The sequence below is a fragment of the Scyliorhinus torazame genome, chromosome 15, assembly GCF_047496885.1.
Source record: "Scyliorhinus torazame isolate Kashiwa2021f chromosome 15, sScyTor2.1, whole genome shotgun sequence".
Lineage (NCBI taxonomy): Eukaryota > Metazoa > Chordata > Chondrichthyes > Carcharhiniformes > Scyliorhinidae > Scyliorhinus > Scyliorhinus torazame.
This window is the reverse complement of record NC_092721.1, coordinates 204,028,178-204,049,460: the sequence shown is the minus strand read 5'-3', so window position 1 is coordinate 204,049,460 and position 21,283 is coordinate 204,028,178. Positions and strand designations below refer to the sequence as shown.

General features: G+C 46.7%; 1 protein-coding gene across 1 annotated transcript in view; it reads left to right on the top strand.

Annotated features, from left to right (window-relative positions):
- The window catches only part of stard10 (StAR related lipid transfer domain containing 10), a 212,467-nt gene that overhangs the window by 165,398 nt on the left and 25,786 nt on the right, over positions 1–21,283 (top strand). The window contains exons 2-4 of the mRNA XM_072477473.1: positions 14,343–14,490; positions 17,217–17,320; positions 17,956–18,073. Coding sequence (XP_072333574.1) covers positions 14,343–14,490; positions 17,217–17,320; positions 17,956–18,073 — 370 coding nt within the window. The remainder of the gene's footprint in view (positions 1–14,342; positions 14,491–17,216; positions 17,321–17,955; positions 18,074–21,283) is intronic.

Sequence of the window (21,283 nt, the reverse complement as noted above, 5' to 3'; positions counted from 1 at the left end):
GGGAATAGTGAGTTAATATTACTGTAACTGTGGAGAGGGACAGTGAGTTAATATTACTGTAACTGTGGACGGGGATAGTGAGTTAATATTACTAACTGTGGAGAGGGACAGTGAGCTAATATTACTGTAACTGTGGAGAGGGACAGTGAGTTAATATTGCTAACTGTGGAGAGGGGATAGTGAGTTAATATTAATGTAACTGTCTAGAGGGGATAGTGAGTTAATATTACTGTAACTGTGGGGAGGGACAGTGAGTTAATATTACTGTAACTGTGGAGAGGGGATAGTGAGTTAATATTACTGTAACTGTGGAGAGGGAATAGTGAGTTAATATTACTATAACTGTGGAGAGGGGACAATGAGTTAATATTACTGTAACTGTGGAGAGGGATAGTGAGTTAATATTACTGTAACTGTGGAGAGGGACAGTGAGTTAATATTACCGTAACTGTGGAGAGGGACAGTGAGTTAATATTACTGTAACTGGAGAGGGGACAGTGAGTTAATATTACTGTAACTGTGGAGAGGGACAGTGAGTTAATATTACTGTAACTGTGGAGAGGGTCAGTGAGTTAATATTACTGTAACTGTGGCGAGGGATACTGAGTTAATATTACTGTAACTGTGGAGAGGGGACAGTGAGTTAATATTACTGTAACTGTGGAGAGGGACAGTGGGTTAATATTACTGTAACTGTGGAGAGGGGATAGTGAGTTAATGTTACTGTAACTGTGGACAGGGGATAGTGAGTTAATATTACTGTAACTGTGGAGAGGGACAGTGAGTTAATATTACTGTAACTGTGGAGAGGACAGTGAGTTAATATTACTGTAACTGTGGAGAGGGATAGTGAGTTAATATTACTGTAACTGTGGAAAGGGACAGTGAGTTAATATTACTGTAACTGTGGAGAGGGACAGTGAGTTAATATTACTGTAACTGTGGAGAGGGGATAGTGAGTTAATATTACTGTAACTGTGGAGAGGCGATAGTGAGTTGATATTACTGTAACTGTGGAGAGGGACAGTGAGTTAATATTACTGTAACTGTTGACAGGGGAGAGTTAGTTAATATTACTGAAACTGTGGAGAGGGACAGTGAGTTAATATTACTGTAACTGTGGACAGGGGATAGTGAGTTAATATTACTGTAATTGTGGAGTGGGACAGTGAGTTAATATTACTGTAACTGTGGAGAGGGATAGTGAGTTAATATTACTGTAACTGTGGAGAGGGACAGTGAGTTAATATTACTGTAACTGTGGACAGGGGAGAGTTAGTTAATATTACTGTAACTGTGGAGAGGGACAGTGAGTTAATATTACTAACTATGGACAGGGGAACGTGAGTTAATATTACTGTAAATGTGGAGAGGGACAGTGAGTTAATATTACTGTAACTGTGGAGAGGGACAGTGAGTTAATATTACTGTAACTGTGGAGAGGGATAGTGAGTTAATATTACTGTAACTGTGCAAAGGGACAGTGAGTTAATATTACTGTAACTGTGGGGAGGGACAGTGAGTTAATATTACTGTAACTGTGGACAGGGACAGTGAGTTAATATTACTTTAACTGTGGAGAGGGACAGTGTGTTAATATTACTGTAACTGTGGAGAGGGATAGTGAGTTAATATTACTGTAACTGTGGACAGGGGATAGTTAGTTAATATTACTGTAACTGTGGAGAGGGACAGTGAGTTAATATTACTGTAACTGTGGAGATGGACCGAGTTAATATTACTGTAACTGTGGAGAGGGACAGTGATTTAATATTACTCTAACTGTGGAAAGGGACAGTGAGTTAATATTACTGTAACTGTGGAGAGGGACAGAGTTAATATTACTGTAACTGTGGAGAGGGACAGTGAGTTAATATTACTAACTGTGGAGAGGGTATAGTGAGTTAATATTACTGTAACTGTGGAGACGGGATAGTGAGTTAATATTACTGTAACTGTGGAGAGGGAATAGTGAGTTAATATTACTGTAACTGTGGAGAGGGGACAGTGAGTTAATATTACTGTAACTGTGGAGAGAGACAGTGAGTTAATATTACTGTAACTGTGGGGAGGGACAGTGAGTTAATATTACTGTAACTTTGGAGAGGGGACAGTGAGTTAATATTACTGTAACTGTGGAGAGGGGATAGTGAGTTAATGTTACTGTAACTGTGGAGAGGGACAGTGAGTTAATATTACTGTAACTGTGGAGAGGGGATAGTGAGTTGATATTACTGTAACTGTGGAGAGGGACAGTGAGTTAATATTACTGTAACTGTTGACAGGGGAGAGTTAGTTAATATTACTGTAACTGTGGAGAGGGACAGTGAGTTAATATTACTGTAACTGTCGACAGGGGAGAGTTAGTTAATATTACTGTAACTGTGGAGAGGGGACAGTGAGTTAATATTGCTGTAACTGTGGAGACGGGATAGTGAGTTAATATTACTGTAACTGTGGAGAGGGAATAGTGAGTTAATATTACTGTAACTGTGGAGAGGGACAGTGAGTTAATATTACTGTAACTGTGGACGGGGATAGTGAGTTAATATTACTAACTGTGGAGAGGGACAGTGAGTTAATATTACTGTAACTGTGGAGAGGGGATAGTGAGTTAATATTACTGTAACTGTCTAGAGGCGATAGTGAGTTAATATTACTGTAACTGTGGAGAGGGACAGTGTGTTAATATTACTGTAACTGTGGAGAGGGATAGTGAGTTAACATTACTGTAACTGTGGACAGGTGTTAGTTAGTTAATATTACTGTAACTGTGGAGAGGGACAGTGAGTTAATATTACTGTAACTGTGGAGATGGACAGCGAGTTAATATTACTGTAACTGTGGAGAGGGACAGTGATTTAATATTACTCTAACTGTGGAAAGGGACAGTGAGTTAATATTACTGTAACTGTGGAGAGGGACAGAGTTAATATTACTGTAACTGTGGAGAGGGACAGTGAGTTAATATTACTAACTGTGGAGAGGGTATAGTGAGTTAATATTACTGTAACTGTGGAGACGGGATAGTGAGTTAATATTACTGTAACTGTGGAGGGGGAATAGTGAGTTAATATTACTGTAACTGTGGAGAGGGGACAGTGAGTTAATATTACTGTAACTGTGGAGAGCGACAGTGAGTTAATATTACTGTAACTGTGGGGAGGGACAGTGAGTTAATATTACTGTAACTGTGGAGAGGGGATAGTGAGTTAATATTACTGTAACTGTGGAGAGGGACAGTGAGTTAATATTACTGTAACTGTGGACAGGGACAGTGAGTTAATATTACTTTAACTGTGGAGAGGGACAGTTTGTTAATATTACTGTAACTGTGGAGAGGGATAGTGTGTTAATATTACTGTAACTGTGGAGAGTGACAGTGAGTTAATATTACTGTAACTGTCGACAGGGGAGAGTTAATTAATATTACTGTAACTGTGGAGAGGGGACAGTGAGTTAATATTACTGTAACTGTGGAGACGGGATAGTGAGTTAATATTACTGTAACTGTGGAGAGGGAATAGTGAGTTAATATTACTGTAACTGTGGAGAGGGACAGTGAGTTAATATTACTGTAACTGTGGACGGGGATAGTGAGTTAATATTACTAACTGTGGAGAGGGACAGTGAGCTAATATTACTGTAACTGTGGAGAGGGACAGTGAGTTAATATTGCTAACTGTGGAGAGGGGATAGTGAGTTAATATTAATGTAACTGTCTAGAGGGGATAGTGAGTTAATATTACTGTAACTGTGGGGAGGGACAGTGAGTTAATATTACTGTAACTGTGGAGAGGGGATAGTGAGTTAATATTACTGTAACTGTGGAGAGGGAATAGTGAGTTAATATTACCATAACTGTGGAGAGGGGACAGTGAGTTAATATTACTGTAACTGTGGAGAGGGATAGTGAGTTAATATTACTGTAACTGTGGAGAGGGACAGTGAGTTAATATTACCGTAACTGTGGAGAGGGACAGTGAGTTAATATTACTGTAACTGGAGAGGGGACAGTGAGTTAATATTACTGTAACTGTGGAGAGGGACAGTGAGTTAATATTACTGTAACTGTGGAGAGGGTCAGTGAGTTAATATTACTGTAACTGTGGCGAGGGATACTGAGTTAATATTACTGTAACTGTGGAGAGGGGACAGTGAGTTAATATTACTGTAACTGTGGAGAGGGACCGTGGGTTAATATTACTGTAACTGTGGAGAGGGGATAGTGAGTTAATGTTACTGTAACTGTGGACAGGGGATAGTGAGTTAATATTACTGTAACTGTGGAGAGGGACAGTGAATTAATATTACTGTAACTGTGGAGAGGACAGTGAGTTAATATTACTGTAACTGTGGAGAGGGATAGTGAGTTAATATTACTGTAACTGTGGAAAGGGACAGTGAGTTAATATTACTGTAACTGTGGAGAGGGACAGTGAGTTAATATTACTGTAACTGTGGAGAGGGGATAGTGAGTTAATATTACTGTAACTGTGGAGAGGCGATAGTGAGTTGATATTACTGTAACTGTGGAGAGGGACAGTGAGTTAATATTACTGTAACTGTTGACAGGGGAGAGTTAGTTAATATTACTGAAACTGTGGAGAGGGACAGGGAGTTAATATTACTGTAACTGTGGACAGGGGATAGTGAGTTAATATTACTGTAATTGTGGAGTGGGACAGTGAGTTAATATTACTGTAACTGTGGAGAGGGATAGTGAGTTAATATTACTGTAACTGTGGAGAGGGACAGTGAGTTAATATTACTGTAACTGTGGACAGGGGAGAGTTAGTTAATATTACTGTAACTGTGGAGAGGGACAGTGAGTTAATATTACTAACTATGGACAGGGGATCGTGAGTTAATATTACTGTAATTGTGGAGAGGGACAGTGAGTTAATATTACTGTAACTGTGGAGAGGGACAGTGAGTTAATATTACTGTAACTGTGGAGAGGGATAGTGAGTTAATATTACTGTAACTGTGCAAAGGGACAGTGAGTTAATATTACTGTAACTGTGGGGAGGGACAGTGAGTTAATATTACTGTAACTGTGGACAGGGACAGTGAGTTAATATTACTTTAACTGTGGAGAGGGACAGTGTGTTAATATTACTGTAACTGTGGAGAGGGATAGTGAGTTAATATTACTGTAACTGTGGACAGGGGATAGTTAGTTAATATTACTGTAACTGTGGAGAGGGACAGTGAGTTAATATTACTGTAACTGTGGAGATGGACAGCGAGTTAATATTACTGTAACTGTGGAGAGGGACAGTGATTTAATATTACTCTAACTGTGGAAAGGGACAGTGAGTTAATATTACTGTAACTGTGGAGAGGGACAGAGTTAATATTACTGTAACTGTGGAGAGGGACAGTGAGTTAATATTACTAACTGTGGAGAGGGTATAGTGAGTTAATATTACTGTAACTGTGGAGACGGGATAGTGAGTTAATATTACTGTAACTGTGGAGAGGGAATAGTGAGTTAATATTACTGTAACTGTGGAGAGGGGACAGTGAGTTAATATTACTGTAACTGTGGAGAGAGACAGTGAGTTAATATTACTGTAACTGTGGGGAGGGACAGTGAGTTAATATTACTGTAACTTTGGAGAGGGGACAGTGAGTTAATATTACTGTAACTGTGGAGAGGGGATAGTGAGTTAATATTACTGTAACTGTGGAGAGGGACAGTGAGTTAATATTACTGTAACTGTGGACAGGGACAGTGAGTTAGTATTACTTTAACTGTGGAGAGGGACAGTGTGTTAATATTACTGTAACTGTGGAGAGGGATAGTGTGTTAATATTACTGTAACTGTGGAGAGTGACAGTGAGTTAATATTACTGTAACTGTCGACAGGGGAGAGCTAGTTAATATTACTGTAACTGTGGAGAGGGGACAGTGAGTTAATATTACTGTAACTGTGGAGACGGGATAGTGAGTTAATATTACTGTAACTGTGGAGAGGGAATAGTGAGTTAATATTACTAACTGTGGAGAGGGACAGTGAGTTAATATTACTGTAACTGTGGACGGGGATAGTGAGTTAATATTACTAACTGTGGAGAGGGACAGTGAGTTAATATTGCTGTAACTGTGGAGAGGGATAGTGAGTTAATATTACTGTAACTGTGGAGAGGGACAGTGAGTTAATATTACTGTAACTGTGGAGATGGACAGCGAGTTAATATTACTGTAACTGTGGAGAGGGACAGTGATTTAATATTACTCTAACTGTGGAAAGGGACAGTGAGTTAATATTACTGTAACTGTGGAGAGGGACAGAGTTAATATTACTGTAACTGTGGAGAGGGACAGTGAGTTAATATTACTAACTGTGGAGAGGGTATAGTGAGTTAATATTACTGTAACTGTGGAGACGGGATAGTGAGTTAATATTACTGTAACTGTGGAGAGGGAATAGTGAGTTAATATTACTGTAACTGTGGAGAGGGGACAGTGAGTTAATATTACTGTAACTGTGGAGAGAGACAGTGAGTTAATATTACTGTAACTGTGGGGAGGGTCAGTGAGTTAATATTACTGTAACTTTGGAGAGGGGACAGTGAGTTAATATTACTGTAACTGTGGAGAGGGGATAGTGAGTTAATATTACTGTAACTGTGGAGAGGGACAGTGAGTTAATATTACTGTAACTGTGGACAGGGACAGTGAGTTAATATTACTTTAACTGTGGAGAGGGACAGTGTGTTAATATTACTGTAACTGTGGAGAGGGATAGTGTGTTAATATTACTGTAACTGTGGAGAGTGACAGTGAGTTAATATTACTGTAACTGTCGACAGGGGAGAGCTAGTTAATATTACTGTAACTGTGGAGAGGGGACAGTGAGTTAATATTACTGTAACTGTGGAGACGGGATAGTGAGTTAATATTACTGTAACTGTGGAGAGGGAATAGTGAGTTAATATTACTGACTGTGGAGAGGGACAGTGAGTTAATATTACTGTAACTGTGGACGGGGATAGTGAGTTAATATTACTAACTGTGGAGAGGGACAGTGAGTTAATATTGCTGTAACTGTGGAGAGGGACAGTGAGTTAATATTACTGTAACTGTGGAGAGGGACAGTGAGTTAATATTGCTAACTGTGGAGAGGGGATAGTGAGTTAATATTACTGTAACTGTCTAGAGGGGATAGTGAGTTAATATTACTGTAACTGTGGGGAGGGACAGTGAGTTAATATTACTGTAACTGTGGAGAGGGGATAGTGAGTTAATATTACTGTAACTGTGGAGAGGGAATAGTGAGTTAATATTACTGTAACTGTGGAGAGGGAATAGTGAGTTAATATTACTGTAACTGTGGAGAGGGGACAGTGAGTTAATATTACTGTAACTGTGGAGAGAGACAGTGAGTTAATATTACTGTAACTGTGGGGAGGGACAGTGAGTTAATATTACTGTAACTTTGGAGTGGGGACAGTGAGTTAATATTACTGTAACTGTGGAGAGGGGATAGTGAGTTAATATTACTGTAACTGTGGAGAGGGACAGTGAGTTAATATTACTGTAACTGTGGACAGGGACAGTGAGTTAATATTACTTTAACTGTGGAGAGGGACAGTGTGTTAATATTACTGTAACTGTGGAGAGGGATAGTGTGTTAATATTACTGTAACTGTGGAGAGTGACAGTGAGTTAATATTACTGTAACTGTCGACAGGGGAGAGCTAGTTAATATTACTGTAACTGTGGAGAGGGGACAGTGAGTTAATATTACTGTAACTGTGGAGACGGGATAGTGAGTTAATATTACTAACTATGGACAGGGGATCGTGAGTTAATATTACTGTAATTGTGGAGAGGGACAGTGAGTTAATATTACTGTAACTGTGGAGAGGGACAGTGAGTTAATATTACTGTAACTGTGGAGAGGGATAGTGAGTTAATATTACTGTAACTGTGCAAAGGGACAGTGAGTTAATATTACTGTAACTGTGGGGAGGGACAGTGAGTTAATATTACTGTAACTGTGGACAGGGACAGTGAGTTAATATTACTTTAACTGTGGAGAGGGACAGTGTGTTAATATTACTGTAACTGTGGAGAGGGATAGTGAGTTAATATTACTGTAACTGTGGACAGGGGATAGTTAGTTAATATTACTGTAACTGTGGAGAGGGACAGTGAGTTAATATTACTGGAACTGTGGAGATGGACAGCGAGTTAATATTACTGTAACTGTGGAGAGGGACAGTGATTTAATATTACTCTAACTGTGGAAAGGGACAGTGAGTTAATATTACTGTAACTGTGGAGAGGGACAGAGTTAATATTACTGTAACTGTGGAGAGGGACAGTGAGTTAATATTACTAACTGTGGAGAGGGTATAGTGTGTTAATATTACTGTAACTGTGGAGACGGGATAGTGAGTTAATATTACTGTAACTGTGGAGAGGGAATAGTGAGTTAATATTACTGTAACTGTGGAGAGGGGACAGTGAGTTAATATTACTGTAACTGGAGAGAGACAGTGAGTTAATATTACTGTAACTGTGGGGAGGGACAGTGAGTTAATATTACTGTAACTTTGGAGAGGGGACAGTGAGTTAATATTACTGTAACTGTGGAGAGGGGATAGTGAGTTAATATTACTGTAACTGTGGAGAGGGACAGTGAGTTAATATTACTGTAACTGTGGACAGGGACAGTGAGTTAATATTACTTTAACTGTGGAGAGGGACAGTGTGTTAATATTACTGTAACTGTGGAGAGGGATAGTGTGTTAATATTACTGTAACTGTGGAGAGTGACAGTGAGTTAATATTACTGTAACTGTCGACAGGGGAGAGCTAGTTAATATTACTGTAACTGTGGAGAGGGGACAGTGAGTTAATATTACTGTAACTGTGGAGACGGGATAGTGAGTTAATATTACTGTAACTGTGGAGAGGGAATAGTGAGTTAATATTACTAACTGTGGAGAGGGACAGTGAGTTAATATTACTGTAACTGTGGACGGGGATAGTGAGTTAATATTACTAACTGTGGAGAGGGACAGTGAGTTAATATTGCTGTAACTGTGGAGAGGGACAGTGAGTTAATATTACTGTAACTGTGGAGAGGGACAGTGAGTTAATATTGCTAACTGTGGAGAGGGGATAGTGAGTTAATATTACTGTAACTGTCTAGAGGGGATAGTGAGTTAATATTACTGTAACTGTGGGGAGGGACAGTGAGTTAATATTACTGTAACTGTGGAGAGGGGATAGTGAGTTAATATTACTGTAACTGTGGAGAGGGAATAGTGAGTTAATATTACTATAACTGTGGAGAGGGGACAGTGAGTTAATATTACTGTAACTGTGGAGAGGGATAGTGAGTTAATATTACTGTAACTGTGGAGAGGGACAGTGAGTTAATATTACTGTAACTGTGGAGAGGGACAGTGAGTTAATATTACTGGAACTGGAGAGGGGACAGTGAGTTAATATTACTGTAACTGTGGAGAGGGACAGTGAGTTAATATTACTGTAACTGTGGAGAGGGTCAGTGAGTTAATATTACTGTAACTGTGGAGAGGGTCAGTGAGTTAATATTACTGTAACTGTGGAGAGGGATAGTGAGTTAATATTACTGTAACTGTGGAGAGGGGACAGTGAGTTAATATTACTGTAACTGTGGAGAGGGACAGTGGGTTAATATTACTGTAACTGTGGAGAGGGGATAGTGAGTTAATGTTACTGTAACTGTGGACAGGGGATAGTGAGTTAATATTACTGTAACTCTGGAGAGGGACAGTGAGTTAATATTACTGTAACTGTGGAGAGGACAGTGAGTTAATATTACTGTAACTGTGGAGAGGGATAGTGAGTTAATATTACTGTAACTGTGGAAAGGGACAGTGAGTTAATATTACTGTAACTGTGGAGAGGGACAGTGAGTTAATATTACTGTACTGTGGAGAGGGGATAGTGAGTTAATATTCCTGTAACTGTGGAGAGGGGATAGTGAGTTGATATTACTGTAACTGTGGAGAGGGACAGTGAGTTAATATTACTGTAACTGTTGACAGGGGAGAGTTAGTTAATATTACTGTAACTGTGGAGAGGGACAGTGAGTTAATATTACTGTAACTGTGGACGGGGATAGTGAGTTAATATTACTGTAATTGTGGACGGGGATAGTGAGTTAATATTACTGTAACTGTGGACGGGGATAGTGAGTTAATATTACTAACTGTGGAGAGGGACAGTGAGTTAATATTGCTGTAACTGTGGAGAGGGACAGTGAGTTAATATTACTGTAACTGTGGAGAGGGACAGTGAGTTAATATTGCTAACTGTGGAGAGGGGATAGTGAGTTAATATTACTGTAACTGTCTAGAGGGGATAGTGAGTTAATATTACTGTAACTGTGGGGAGGGACAGTGAGTTAATATTACTGTAACTGTGGAGAGGGGATAGTGAGTTAATATTACTGTAACTGTGGAGAGGGAATAGTGAGTTAATATTACTATAACTGTGGAGAGGGGACAGTGAGTTAATATTACTGTATTACTGTAACTGTGGAGAGGGATAGTGAGTTAATATTACTGTAACTGTGGAGAGGGACAGTGAGTTAATATTACTGTAACTGTGGAGAGGGACAGTGAGTTAATATTACTGGAACTGGAGAGGGGACAGTGAGTTAATATTACTGTAACTGTGGAGAGGGACAGTGAGTTAATATTACTGTAACTGTGGAGAGGGTCAGTGAGTTAATATTACTGTAACTGTGGAGAGGGTCAGTGAGTTAATATTACTGTAACTGTGGAGAGGGATAGTGAGTTAATATTACTGTAACTGTGGAGAGGGGACAGTGAGTTAATATTACTGTAACTGTGGAGAGGGACAGTGGGTTAATATTACTGTAACTGTGGAGAGGGGATAGTGAGTTAATGTTACTGTAACTGTGGACAGGGGATAGTGAGTTAATATTACTGTAACTCTGGAGATGGACAGTGAGTTAATATTACTGTAACTGTGGAGAGGACAGTGAGTTAATATTACTGTAACTGTGGAGAGGGATAGTGAGTTAATATTACTGTAACTGTGGAAAGGGACAGTGAGTTAATATTACTGTAACTGTGGAGAGGGACAGTGAGTTAATATTACTGTACTGTGGAGAGGGGATAGTGAGTTAATATTACTGTAACTGTGGAGAGGGGATAGTGAGTTGATATTACTGTAACTGTGGAGAGGGACAGTGAGTTAATATTACTGTAACTGTTGACGGGGAGAGTTAGTTAATATTACTGTAACTGTGGAGAGGGACAGTGAGTTAATATTACTGTAACTGTGGACAGGGGATAGTGAGTTAATATTACTGTAATTGTGGAGTGGGACAGTGAGTTAATATTACTGTAACTGTGGAGAGGGATAGTGAGTTAATATTACTGTAACTGTGGAGAGGGACAGTGAGTTAATATTACTGTAACTGTGGACAGGGGAGAGTTAGTTAATATTACTGTAACTGTGGAGAGGGACAGTGAGTTAATATTACTAACTATGGACAGGGGATCGTGAGTTAATATTACTGTAACTGTGGAGAGGGACAGTGAGTTAATATTACTGTAACTGTGGAGAGGGACAGTGAGTTAATATTACTGTAACTGTGGAGAGGGATAGTGAGTTAATATTACTGTAACTGTGCAAAGGGACAGTGAGTTAATATTACTGTAACTGTGGAGAGGGACAGTGAGTTAATATTACTGTAACTGTGGAGAGGGAATAGTGAGTTAATATTACTGTAGCTGTGGAGAGGGATAGTGAGTTAATATTACTGTAACTGTGGAGACGGGATAGTGAGTTAATATTACTGTAACTGTGGAGAGGGAATAGTGAGTTAATATTACTAACTGTGGAGAGGGGACAGTGAGTTAATATTACTGTAACTGTGGAGAGGGACATTCAGTTAATATTACTGTAACTGTGGACAGGGGATAGTGAGTTAATATTACTAACTGTGGAGAGGGACAGTGAGTTAATATTACTGTAACTGTGGAGAGGGACAGTGAGTAAATATTACTGTAACTGTGGAGAGGGGATAGTGAGTTAATATTACTGTAACAGTGGAGAGGGGATAGTGAGTTAATATTACTGTAACTGTGGAGAGCGTCAGTGAGTTAATATTACTGTAACTGTGGAGAGGGACAGTGAGTTAATATTACTGTAACTGTGGAGAGGGACATTGTGTTAATATTACTGTAACTGTGGAGAGGGGATTGTGAGTTAATATTACTGTAACTGTGGAGAGGGGATCGTGAGTTAATATTACTAACTGTGGAGAGGGACAGTGAGCTAATATTACTGTAACTGTGGACAGGGGAGCGTTAGTTAATATTACATAACTGTGGAGAGGGACAGTGAGTTAATATTACTGTAACTGTGGACAGAGAATAGTGAGTTAATATTACTGTAACTGTGGAGACGGGATAGTGAGTTAATATTACTGTAACTGTGGAAAGGGACAGTGAGTTAATATTACTGTAACTGTGGAGAGGGACAGTGAGTTAATATTACTGTAACTGTGGAGAGGGGATAGTGAGTTAATATTACTGTAACTGTGGAGAGGGGATAGTGAGTTGATATTACTGTAACTGTGGAGAGGGACAGTGAGTTAATATTACTGTAACTGTGGAGACGGGATAGTGAGTTAATATTACTAACTGTGGAGAGGGGATAGTGAGTTAATATTACTGTAACTGTGGAGAGGGGATAGTGAGTTAATATTACTGTAACTGTGGAGAGGGGAGAGTGAGTTAATATTACTGTAACTGTGGAGAGGGGATAGTGAGTTAATATTACTGTAACTGTGGGGAGGAGACAGTGAGTTAATATTACTGTAACTGTGGGGAGGGATAGTGAGTTAATATTACTGACCTGCTGGCTGCTTGGTGTATTCTGCAGTTTATGTTTAGATTTCCAGCATCATTTCACCTTTGAAGTGGCATTATTTGCATGTTTGATTTTAAAACATAACAGAGACCCTGGCCCACAGAGGGCAGCAGCGAGCAGTTCTACAAAGTGTGGGGTGGCTGCAATGGGAAATCCCATTCACTAGCCGCTGTAACAGAGAATCCTGCTGCATCTGTCTGCCTCTCTGTCTGTCTCTCTCGCTCTGTCTCTGTCTGTCTGTCTCTCTGTCTATCTGCCTCTCTTTCTCTCGTACTCACATTTTGAACACTCTCTCACACGCTTTCTCCATCCCAGAAGCAAACTCTTTTATCATTTAGGTCGAACAGCAATAGGAGGAGGGTATTAAAAAGAGCTATCGAATTCGTCTTGTTTCTCTGCTCTTTCCTCCAACCCTGTGAAGTTTTGCAGGGGGAAGGACGGCCTTGGAAACCAGGATGAGAGCCTGTGTAGCGGGGTTGGGGGTGATGGGGGGATGAGACGTGATGCGAATGGGGGCAGCCGGGCTTTGGATGGGTGATGGAGAATGGGTAGAGTCTGAAGCTGTTTCAGTGACAGGCCAGCTTCGGGAGGGACCGTTTCCGTCTCATCTGGGAACTCTCTCTGCTGCGAACTCTCTGTGTTGGGACCTCTCTCTGCTGCGAACTCTCTCTGCTGGGAACTCTCTCTGCTGGGAACTCTCTCTGCTGCGAACTCTCTCTGCTGGGAACTCTCTCTGCTGCAAACTCTCTCTGTTGCAAACTCTCTCTGCTGCGAACTCTCTGCTGCGAACTCTCTCTGCTGCGAACTCTCTCTGCTGCGAACTCTCTCTGCTGGGAACTCTCTCTGCTGGGAACTCTCTCTGCTGGGAACTCTCTCTGCTGGGAACTCTCTCTGCTGGGAACTCTCTCTGCTGGGAACTCTCTCTGCTGGGAACTCTCTCTGCTGGGAACTCTCTCTGCTGGGAACTCTCTCTGCTGGGAACTCTCTCTGCTGGGAACTCTCTCTGCTGGGAACTCTCTCTGCTGGGAACGCTCTCTGCTGGGAACGCTCTCTGCTGGGAACGCTCTCTGCTGGGAACTCTCTATCTCTCTCTCTCTGCTGGGAACTCTCTCTGCTGGGAACTCTCTCTGCTGGGAACTCTCTCTCTCTCTGCTGGGAACACTCTCTCTCTCTCTCTGCTGGGAACACTCTCTCTCTCTCTCTCTGCTGGGAACACTCTCTCTCTCTCTCTCTGCTGGGAACACTCTCTCTCTCTCTCTCTGCTGGGAACACTCTCTGCTGGGTTTTTCAATAAGATTCCACATGAGGAATGACTGTGACCCGGCGACTCCTTTTCCCCCTGTAATTGCTGTTGGGAACACAGCCTCCAGCTGCCTGACCTGTATCCAGTTCCTCTGAATTACTGCTTGTTGTCCTCCCGCAGTGCAGGATGGTGTGCAAGGACGTGAGCTCTGACATCCTGTACGATGTTCTACACGATGCGGAGTACCGCAGGAAATGGGACGAGAATATGATCGAGACGTTCGACATTGGCAAGCTGACCGTTAACGCTGATGTTGGATACTATGCTTGTGAGTAGAAACCATCGTCCTCGGGAGTTGCAGCTAGCAGGAGAGATTGGATGGGCTGAAGTTCTTTTCCTTCCCACAGAGGGGGCGGAGGGGTGAGCTAATTGATGAGGACAGGGTGGAGAGGAAAAACTTGTTCCCCCCCCTCGCTGAGGGTCAATTACCAGGGAGTAGAGATTTCAGGTGATTGGTCGAAGGATTAGAGGAGACACGGGGAAAACCCTTTTCACCCAGAGGGGGTGGGGGGGGAGTCTGGAATTTGCTGCCTACGTTGGTATTTGAGGCTGAAATGCACAATTCATTTTAAAGGTCCATGGATCTACATCTGAAGTGCTGGAACCTGCAAGGCCACCGACCAGGAAAGTGGGATTAAAATGAATGTCTGGTTTATTTTTTCTCTTTTGGCTGGTGCAGGAATGATGGGCTGAATGCCCCTTTCTGCACCGTAATGTTTCTCTGGTTCTTTGTCAACGTGCTAAGAACCTCCTGATTCCCAGCACTGCACATACCCAGAACTGAACAAGGGAGCTCGCTCTAGAGGGTCTCCTGGTTGGAACGGGGGGGGCTCTAGAGGATCTCCTAGATGGGACCAGGGAGCTCGAGAGGGTCTCCTTGTTGGGACGGGGAAGCTCGAGAGGGTCTCCTTGTTGGGATGGGGGAGCTCGAGAGGGTCTCCTTGTTGGGACGTGGGAGCTCGAGAGGGTCTCCTTGTTGGGACGGGGGAGCTCGAGAGGGTCTCCTTGTTGGGATGGGGGAGCTCGAGAAGGTCTCCTTGGTTGGGACGTGGGAGCTCGAGAGGGTCTCCTTGTTGGGACCGGGGAGCTGGAGAGGGTCTCCTGGTTGGGACAGGGGAGCTGGAGAGGGTCTCCCTGTTGGGACCGGGGAGCTCGTGAGGGTCTCCTGGTCGGGACGGGGGAGCTCGAGAGGGTCTCCTGGTTGGGACGTGGGAGCTCGAGAGGGTCTCCTTGTTGGGACCGGGGCGCTCGAGAGGGTCTCCTGGTTGGGACGGGGGAGCTGGAGAGGGTCTCCTTGTTGGGACTGGGGAGCTCGTGAGGGTCTCCTGGTTGGGACGGGGGAGCTGGAAGGGTCTCCTTGTTGGGACCGGGGAGCTCGAGAGGGTCTCCTTGTTGGGACGGGGGAGCTCGTGAGGGTCTCCTTGTTGGGCCGGGGGTGGGGGGGGGGGGGTCTAGAGCGTCTCCTGGTTGAGACAGGGGGGAGCTCGAGAGGGTCTCCTGGTTGGGACATTGGGGAGCTCGAGAGGGTCTCCTGGTTGGAATGGGGGGGGGGGGGCTCTAGAGGATCTCCTACATGGGACCGGAGAGCTCGAGAGGGTCTCCTGCTTGGGACGGGGGAGCTCGAGAGGGTCTCCTGGATTGGACGGGGGAAGTCGAGAGGGTCTCCTGGTTGGGACGGGGGAGCTCTAGATGGTCTCCTGGTTGGGACGGGGGAGCTCTAGAGGGTCTCCTGGTTGGGATGGGGGAGCTCGAGATGGTCTCCTTGTTGGGACGGGTGAGCTCTAGAGGGTCTCCTTGTTGGGACAGGGGGGCTCTAGAGGGTCTCCTGGTTGGGACGGGGGAGTTCCAGCTTGGGGCACCCATGGCCCTTCCTGCCTAGTTCTTGATTGTGGCGGAGATGGGAAGGCGAGCCCATCGCCCTACTTAATTAAACGCCCTTCCTGCTCCAAGCTCACCACCAGCACGGGTGCAACGTTCTATCCTTGGAGTGGGAGCCCAAGGATAAAATGACCAGCCAAGATGTGCCAATGTTTCTATTTGTTCCTGGGATGTGTGTGTCGCTGGCTAGGTCAGCGTTTATTGTCCCCCCAAATTGCCAGTCAGCAGGTGGGGGTGAGCTGCCTTCTTGAACCGCTGCAGTCCAGGAGGTGTAGGTACACCCAATGTGCTGTTAGGGAGTTCCAGGATGTTGCCCCAGCGACAGTGAAGGAACGGCCGATATATTTCCCAGCCAGGGTGGTGAGTGACTCGGAGGGGAACCTACGGGTGGTGGGGTTCCCAGGTATCTTCTGCTCTTGTCCTTCTAGTTCTAGATCCGTATTAAGCTCAACACCACCTTGTCGAGGGCAATTAAGGATGGGTAGTAAGTGCAGGTCTACCAGTGACACCCACCCTCTGTAAAAAAAATAAAGACTACTTATCAATTCTCTTTTGAATATTATTGTTAAATCAGCTTCCGCTGCCCTGTCACGCAGAACCTTCCAGATCACAACAACTCGCTGCATTGTCATCAGATCTCCCCCCCCCCCCCCCCCCCCCCCCTCTGATTCTCTTCAATATGTGTTCCTCTGGTTACTGACCCTGCTGCCATGGAAACAGAAACTCCAGCCGGGATTCTCCCTTCACGCCGGCAGGAACAATGGCGCCGGAGAATAGGTCATCCGGTCGTCGGGGCGGGATTCGCGCCTCCCCCCCCCCCCCCTCAGGGAGTCTCCAGCCCGGCCTCCACATTTACCCTCAAAACCCTTCACAAGGAAGAATGTGCAGTTATTATAGGGATATGGTGGGGAAGTGACTGTTCAGTGAACTGCTTCTCCAGAGAGCCAGCATTGATATGACGGGCGGGATGGCCTGTTTATGGGCTGTAGCATTGTGTGAATTGGGGCCGGGCAGTGCCCCCATCCACACCCTCTTTCAATGTTTTACTTGCTCGGGTGTGTTCCTCCAGCTCCTACACGTTGGGCTCGTGATCGTATTATTTTTCTCTGCCACCAGGGAGATGCCCGAAGCCCTTAAAAAACCGGGATGTCATCACGCTGAGGTCCTGGTTACCCATGGGGAAGGATTACATCATCATGAACTACTCGGTGAAACATTCGGTACGGTCACAGTCCGGGGGGGGGGTCGGGAAGTGGCAGCCGGACCTTCAACCTGACTTGGGGAGAGCTGGTGGGGGTCCCGGTGGGGGAGACGAGGTTTGGGGGGGGGGGGAGACGAGGTTTTTGGGGGGTGGGGGGGGGGGGCGGTTGGATGATTCAGAGGTTGGGAGTGTGACTCGGGATGAAGGACGTTCAGTTCTGGGGAGAAGGTGGGATTGTCCTTGAAGCAGAGGGTGAGGGGCATGGGTAGAGTGGATGGGCAGGCACTCTTTCCCAGGGTGGAGGGGTCAGTTCCCAGGGGGCATAGGTTTAAGGTCCATGGAGCAAAGTTTAGAGGGGATGTGCGAGGTAGGATTTTTACGCAGAGGGTGGTGAGTGCCTGGAACGCGTTGCCAGGGGAGGTTGTGGAAACAGATACATTAACAGCGTTCAAAAGGCATCTTGACAAACACATGGACAGGACGGGTATAGAGGGATACGGCACAAGGAAGTGCTGAGGGATTTGGCCAAGGGGGGTAGCATGACCGGTACAGGCTTGGAGGGCCGAAGAGTTTTGATAACGGTAAACTGTTCCCACAATTCTTGGTGAGTGACCACGGTTGACTTTGGTTTCAGTTCTTGCCCCTTTTCCTCAGAAATACCCTCCGAAGAAGGAACGGGTTCGAGCGGTTTCAATTCAGACTGGATACCTGGTAGAAACAAACAGTGCCAACAGCTGTACCCTCACCTACTTGGCACAGGTGGACCCTAAAGGTAAGCGAGGTTCCCAGGACCAGCCCTGGTTTACTGGCAGGTATTTGCATCGCAAAATTTAAAATGTGGTAACTTCACCCCAGGCAATTCGTAAGAATGTTCCTCAAACAGAGTTCAACATGGAGATACACGAGGAGGTACGGGGACAAGTGCCAAGAGCTTGGAGTGTGAGGTTGGTTTTAAGGAGCATCTTGATAGAGGAGAGAGACATGAAGGGGATTCAGGGAGGACATTTCAAAACCTGGGGCCCAGGCAGCTGAGTGCAAGGCCGCCAAGGGTGGAGCAATTGGAATCGGATGTTCAAGAGGCCAGAGGGCAGAGACCACAAGAGGGTGCTGGGCGGCATGGCAGCACAGTGGTTAGCACAGTTGCTTCACAGCTTCCGGGTCCAAGGTTTGATTCCCGGCTTGGGTCACTGTCTGTGCGGAGTCTGCACGTTCTCCCCGTGTGTGCGTGGGTTTCCTCCGGGTGCTCCGGTTTCCTCCCACAGTCCAAAGACGTGCAGGTTAGGTGGATTGGCCGTGATAAATTGCCCCTTAGTGTCCAAAAAGGTTAGGAGGGGTGATTGGGTTATGGGGTGGAAGTGAGGGCTTAAGTGGGTCGGTGCAGACTCGATGGGCCGAATGGCCTCCTTCTGCACTGTATGTTCTATAATGGCGATGATATGAGGTCAGAATCTCATCTCAGGGTCAACTGTGACAGCAAGGTTACAAACAGACTGCCTCAATCTCGGATTGTTGCCAGCGAGGGGGACAGAGTCAGTTGCTGGGGAACGAAGCAAGGACCAAGAACAATGGTTTCAGTCTTCCCAATATTTACTTGGCAGGAATTTCTGGGTGTCGGATTCGTAGCCTATAATTCAGGAACGGTGGAGGCTGAGGTAGGGGTGTGGGTGATGTGGAGGTCGGGGTGAGGTGGGGGTGAGGGTGATGTGGGGGTCGGGTTGAGGTGGGGGTGAGGGTGAGGTGGGGGTGTGGGTGATGTGGGGGTCGGGGTGAGGTGGGGGTCGTGTTGAGGTGGGGGTGAGGGTGATGTGGGGGTCGGGTTGAGGTGGGGGTGAGGGTGAGGTGGGGGTGTGGGTGATGTGGGGGTCGGGGTGAGGTGGGGGTGTGGGTGATGTGGGGGTCGGGTTGAGGTGGGGGTGAGGGTGAGGTGGGGGTGTGGGTGATGTGGTGGTCGGGGTGAGGTGAGGGTGAGGTGGGGGTGAGGGTGAGGTGGGGGTGAGGGTGAGGTGGGGGTGAGGGTGAGGTGGGGGTGAGGGTGAGGTGGGGGTGTGGGTGATGTGGGGGTCGGGGTGATGTGGGGGTGTGGGTGATGTGGGGGTGTGGGTGATGTGGGGGTGTGGGTGATGTGGGGGTGTGGGTGAGGTGGGGGTGTGGGTGAGGTGGGGGTGTGGGTGAGGTGGGGGTGTGGGTGAGGTGGGGGTGTGGGTGAGGTGGGGGTGTGGGTGAGGTGGGGGTGTGGGTGAGGTGGGGGTGTGGGTGAGGTGGGGGTGTGGGTGAGGTGGAGGTCGGGGTGATGTGGGGGTCGGGGTGAGGTGGGGTGTGGGTGATGTGGGGGTGAGGGTGATGTGGGGGTCGGGTTGAGGTGAGGGTGAGGTGGGGGTGTGGGTGAGGTGGGGGTGAGGGTGAGGTGGGGGTGAGGGTGAGGGTGAGGTGGGGGTGTGGGTGATGTGGGGGTGTGGGTGAGGTGGGGGTGTGGGTGAGGTGGGGGTGTGGGTGAGGTGGGGGTGTGGGTGAGGTGGGGGTGTGGGTGAGGTGGGGGTGTGGGTGAGGTGGGGGTGTGGGTGAGGTGGGGGTGTGGGTGAGGTGGGGGTGTGGGTGAGGTGGGGGTGTGGGTGAGGTGGGGGTGTGGGTGAGGTGGGGGTGTGGGTGAGGTGGGGGTGTGGGTGAGGTGGGGGTGTGGGTGAGGTGGGGGTGTGGGTGAGGTGGGGGTGTGGGTGAGGTGGGGGTGTGGGTGAGGTGGGGGTGTGGGTGAGGTGGGGGTCGGGGTGAGGTGGGGGTGGGGGTGAGGGTGAAGTGGGGGTGAGGTTGAGGTGGGGGTGAGGTTGAGGTGGGGGTGAGGTTGAGGTGGGGGTGAGGTTGAGGTGGGATTGAGGTGGGGGTGAGGTTGAGGTGGGGGTGAGCGTGAAGTTGAAGTGGCGATGATGTGGGGGTGAGGGTGAGGTTGAGGTGGGGGTGAGGTTGAGGTGGGGGTGAGGTTGAGGTGGGGGTGAGGTTGAGGTGGGGGTGAGGTTGAGGTGGGGGTGAGGGTGAGGTGGGGTGAGGGTGAAGTGGCGATGAAGTGGGGGTGAGGGTGAAGTGGAGGTGGGGGTGAGGTTGAGGTGGGGGTGAGGTTGAGGTGGGGGAGAGGGTGAAGTGGCGATGATGTGGGGGTGAGGGTGAAGTGGAGGTGGGGGTGAGGGTGAGGTGGGGGTGAGGGTGAGATGGGGGTGAGGGTGAGGTGGGGGTGAGGGTGAGGTGGGGGTGAGGTTGAGGTGGGGGTGAGGTTGAGGTGGGGGTGAGGGTGAGGTGGGGGTGAGGGTGAGGTGGGGGTGAGGGTGAGGTGGGGGTGAGGGTGAGGTGGGGGTGAGGGTGAGGTGGGGGTGAGGGTGAGGTGGGGGTGAGGGTGAGGTGGGGGTGAGGGTGAGGTGGGGGTGAGGGTGAGGTGGGGGTGAGGGTGAGGTGGGGGTGAGGGTGAGGTGGGGGTGAGGGTGAGGTGGGGGTGAGGTTGAGGTGGGGGTGAGGTTGAGGTGGGGGTGAGGTTGAGGTGGGGGTGAGGGTGAGGTGGGGGTGAGGGTGAGGTGGGGGTGAGGGTGAGGTGGGGGTGAGGGTGAGGTGGGGGTGAGGGTGAGGTGGGGGTCTTCAGTGTACGTGCGAAAGCTAACGCTGTGCTTTCGGCTGCTGTCACCGAGGGGCAAGGAGCAGATGGGAAATAGGAGGAGCGAGGATAGATCCTGTTGACACCAGAGGATCAGGAAGAGAAGCCATTACCATCCATTCTCTGACTCTGATTGGATTAGAATGAAACCAGGAGAGAGATTCTCCTGCAATTGGCGGGACGGCCCGACACCGGCGCCAAGAGCGGCGCAAACCACTCCGGCGTCGGGCCGACCGGAAGTTGCGGAATTCTCCACGGGCCGGAGCAAGTTGGCGCATGCGCAGAACCGCCTGCGTGTTTCCTGCGCATGTGCAAGGGTGGGTTTCTTCTCCGCCGGCCATGGTGGAGCTT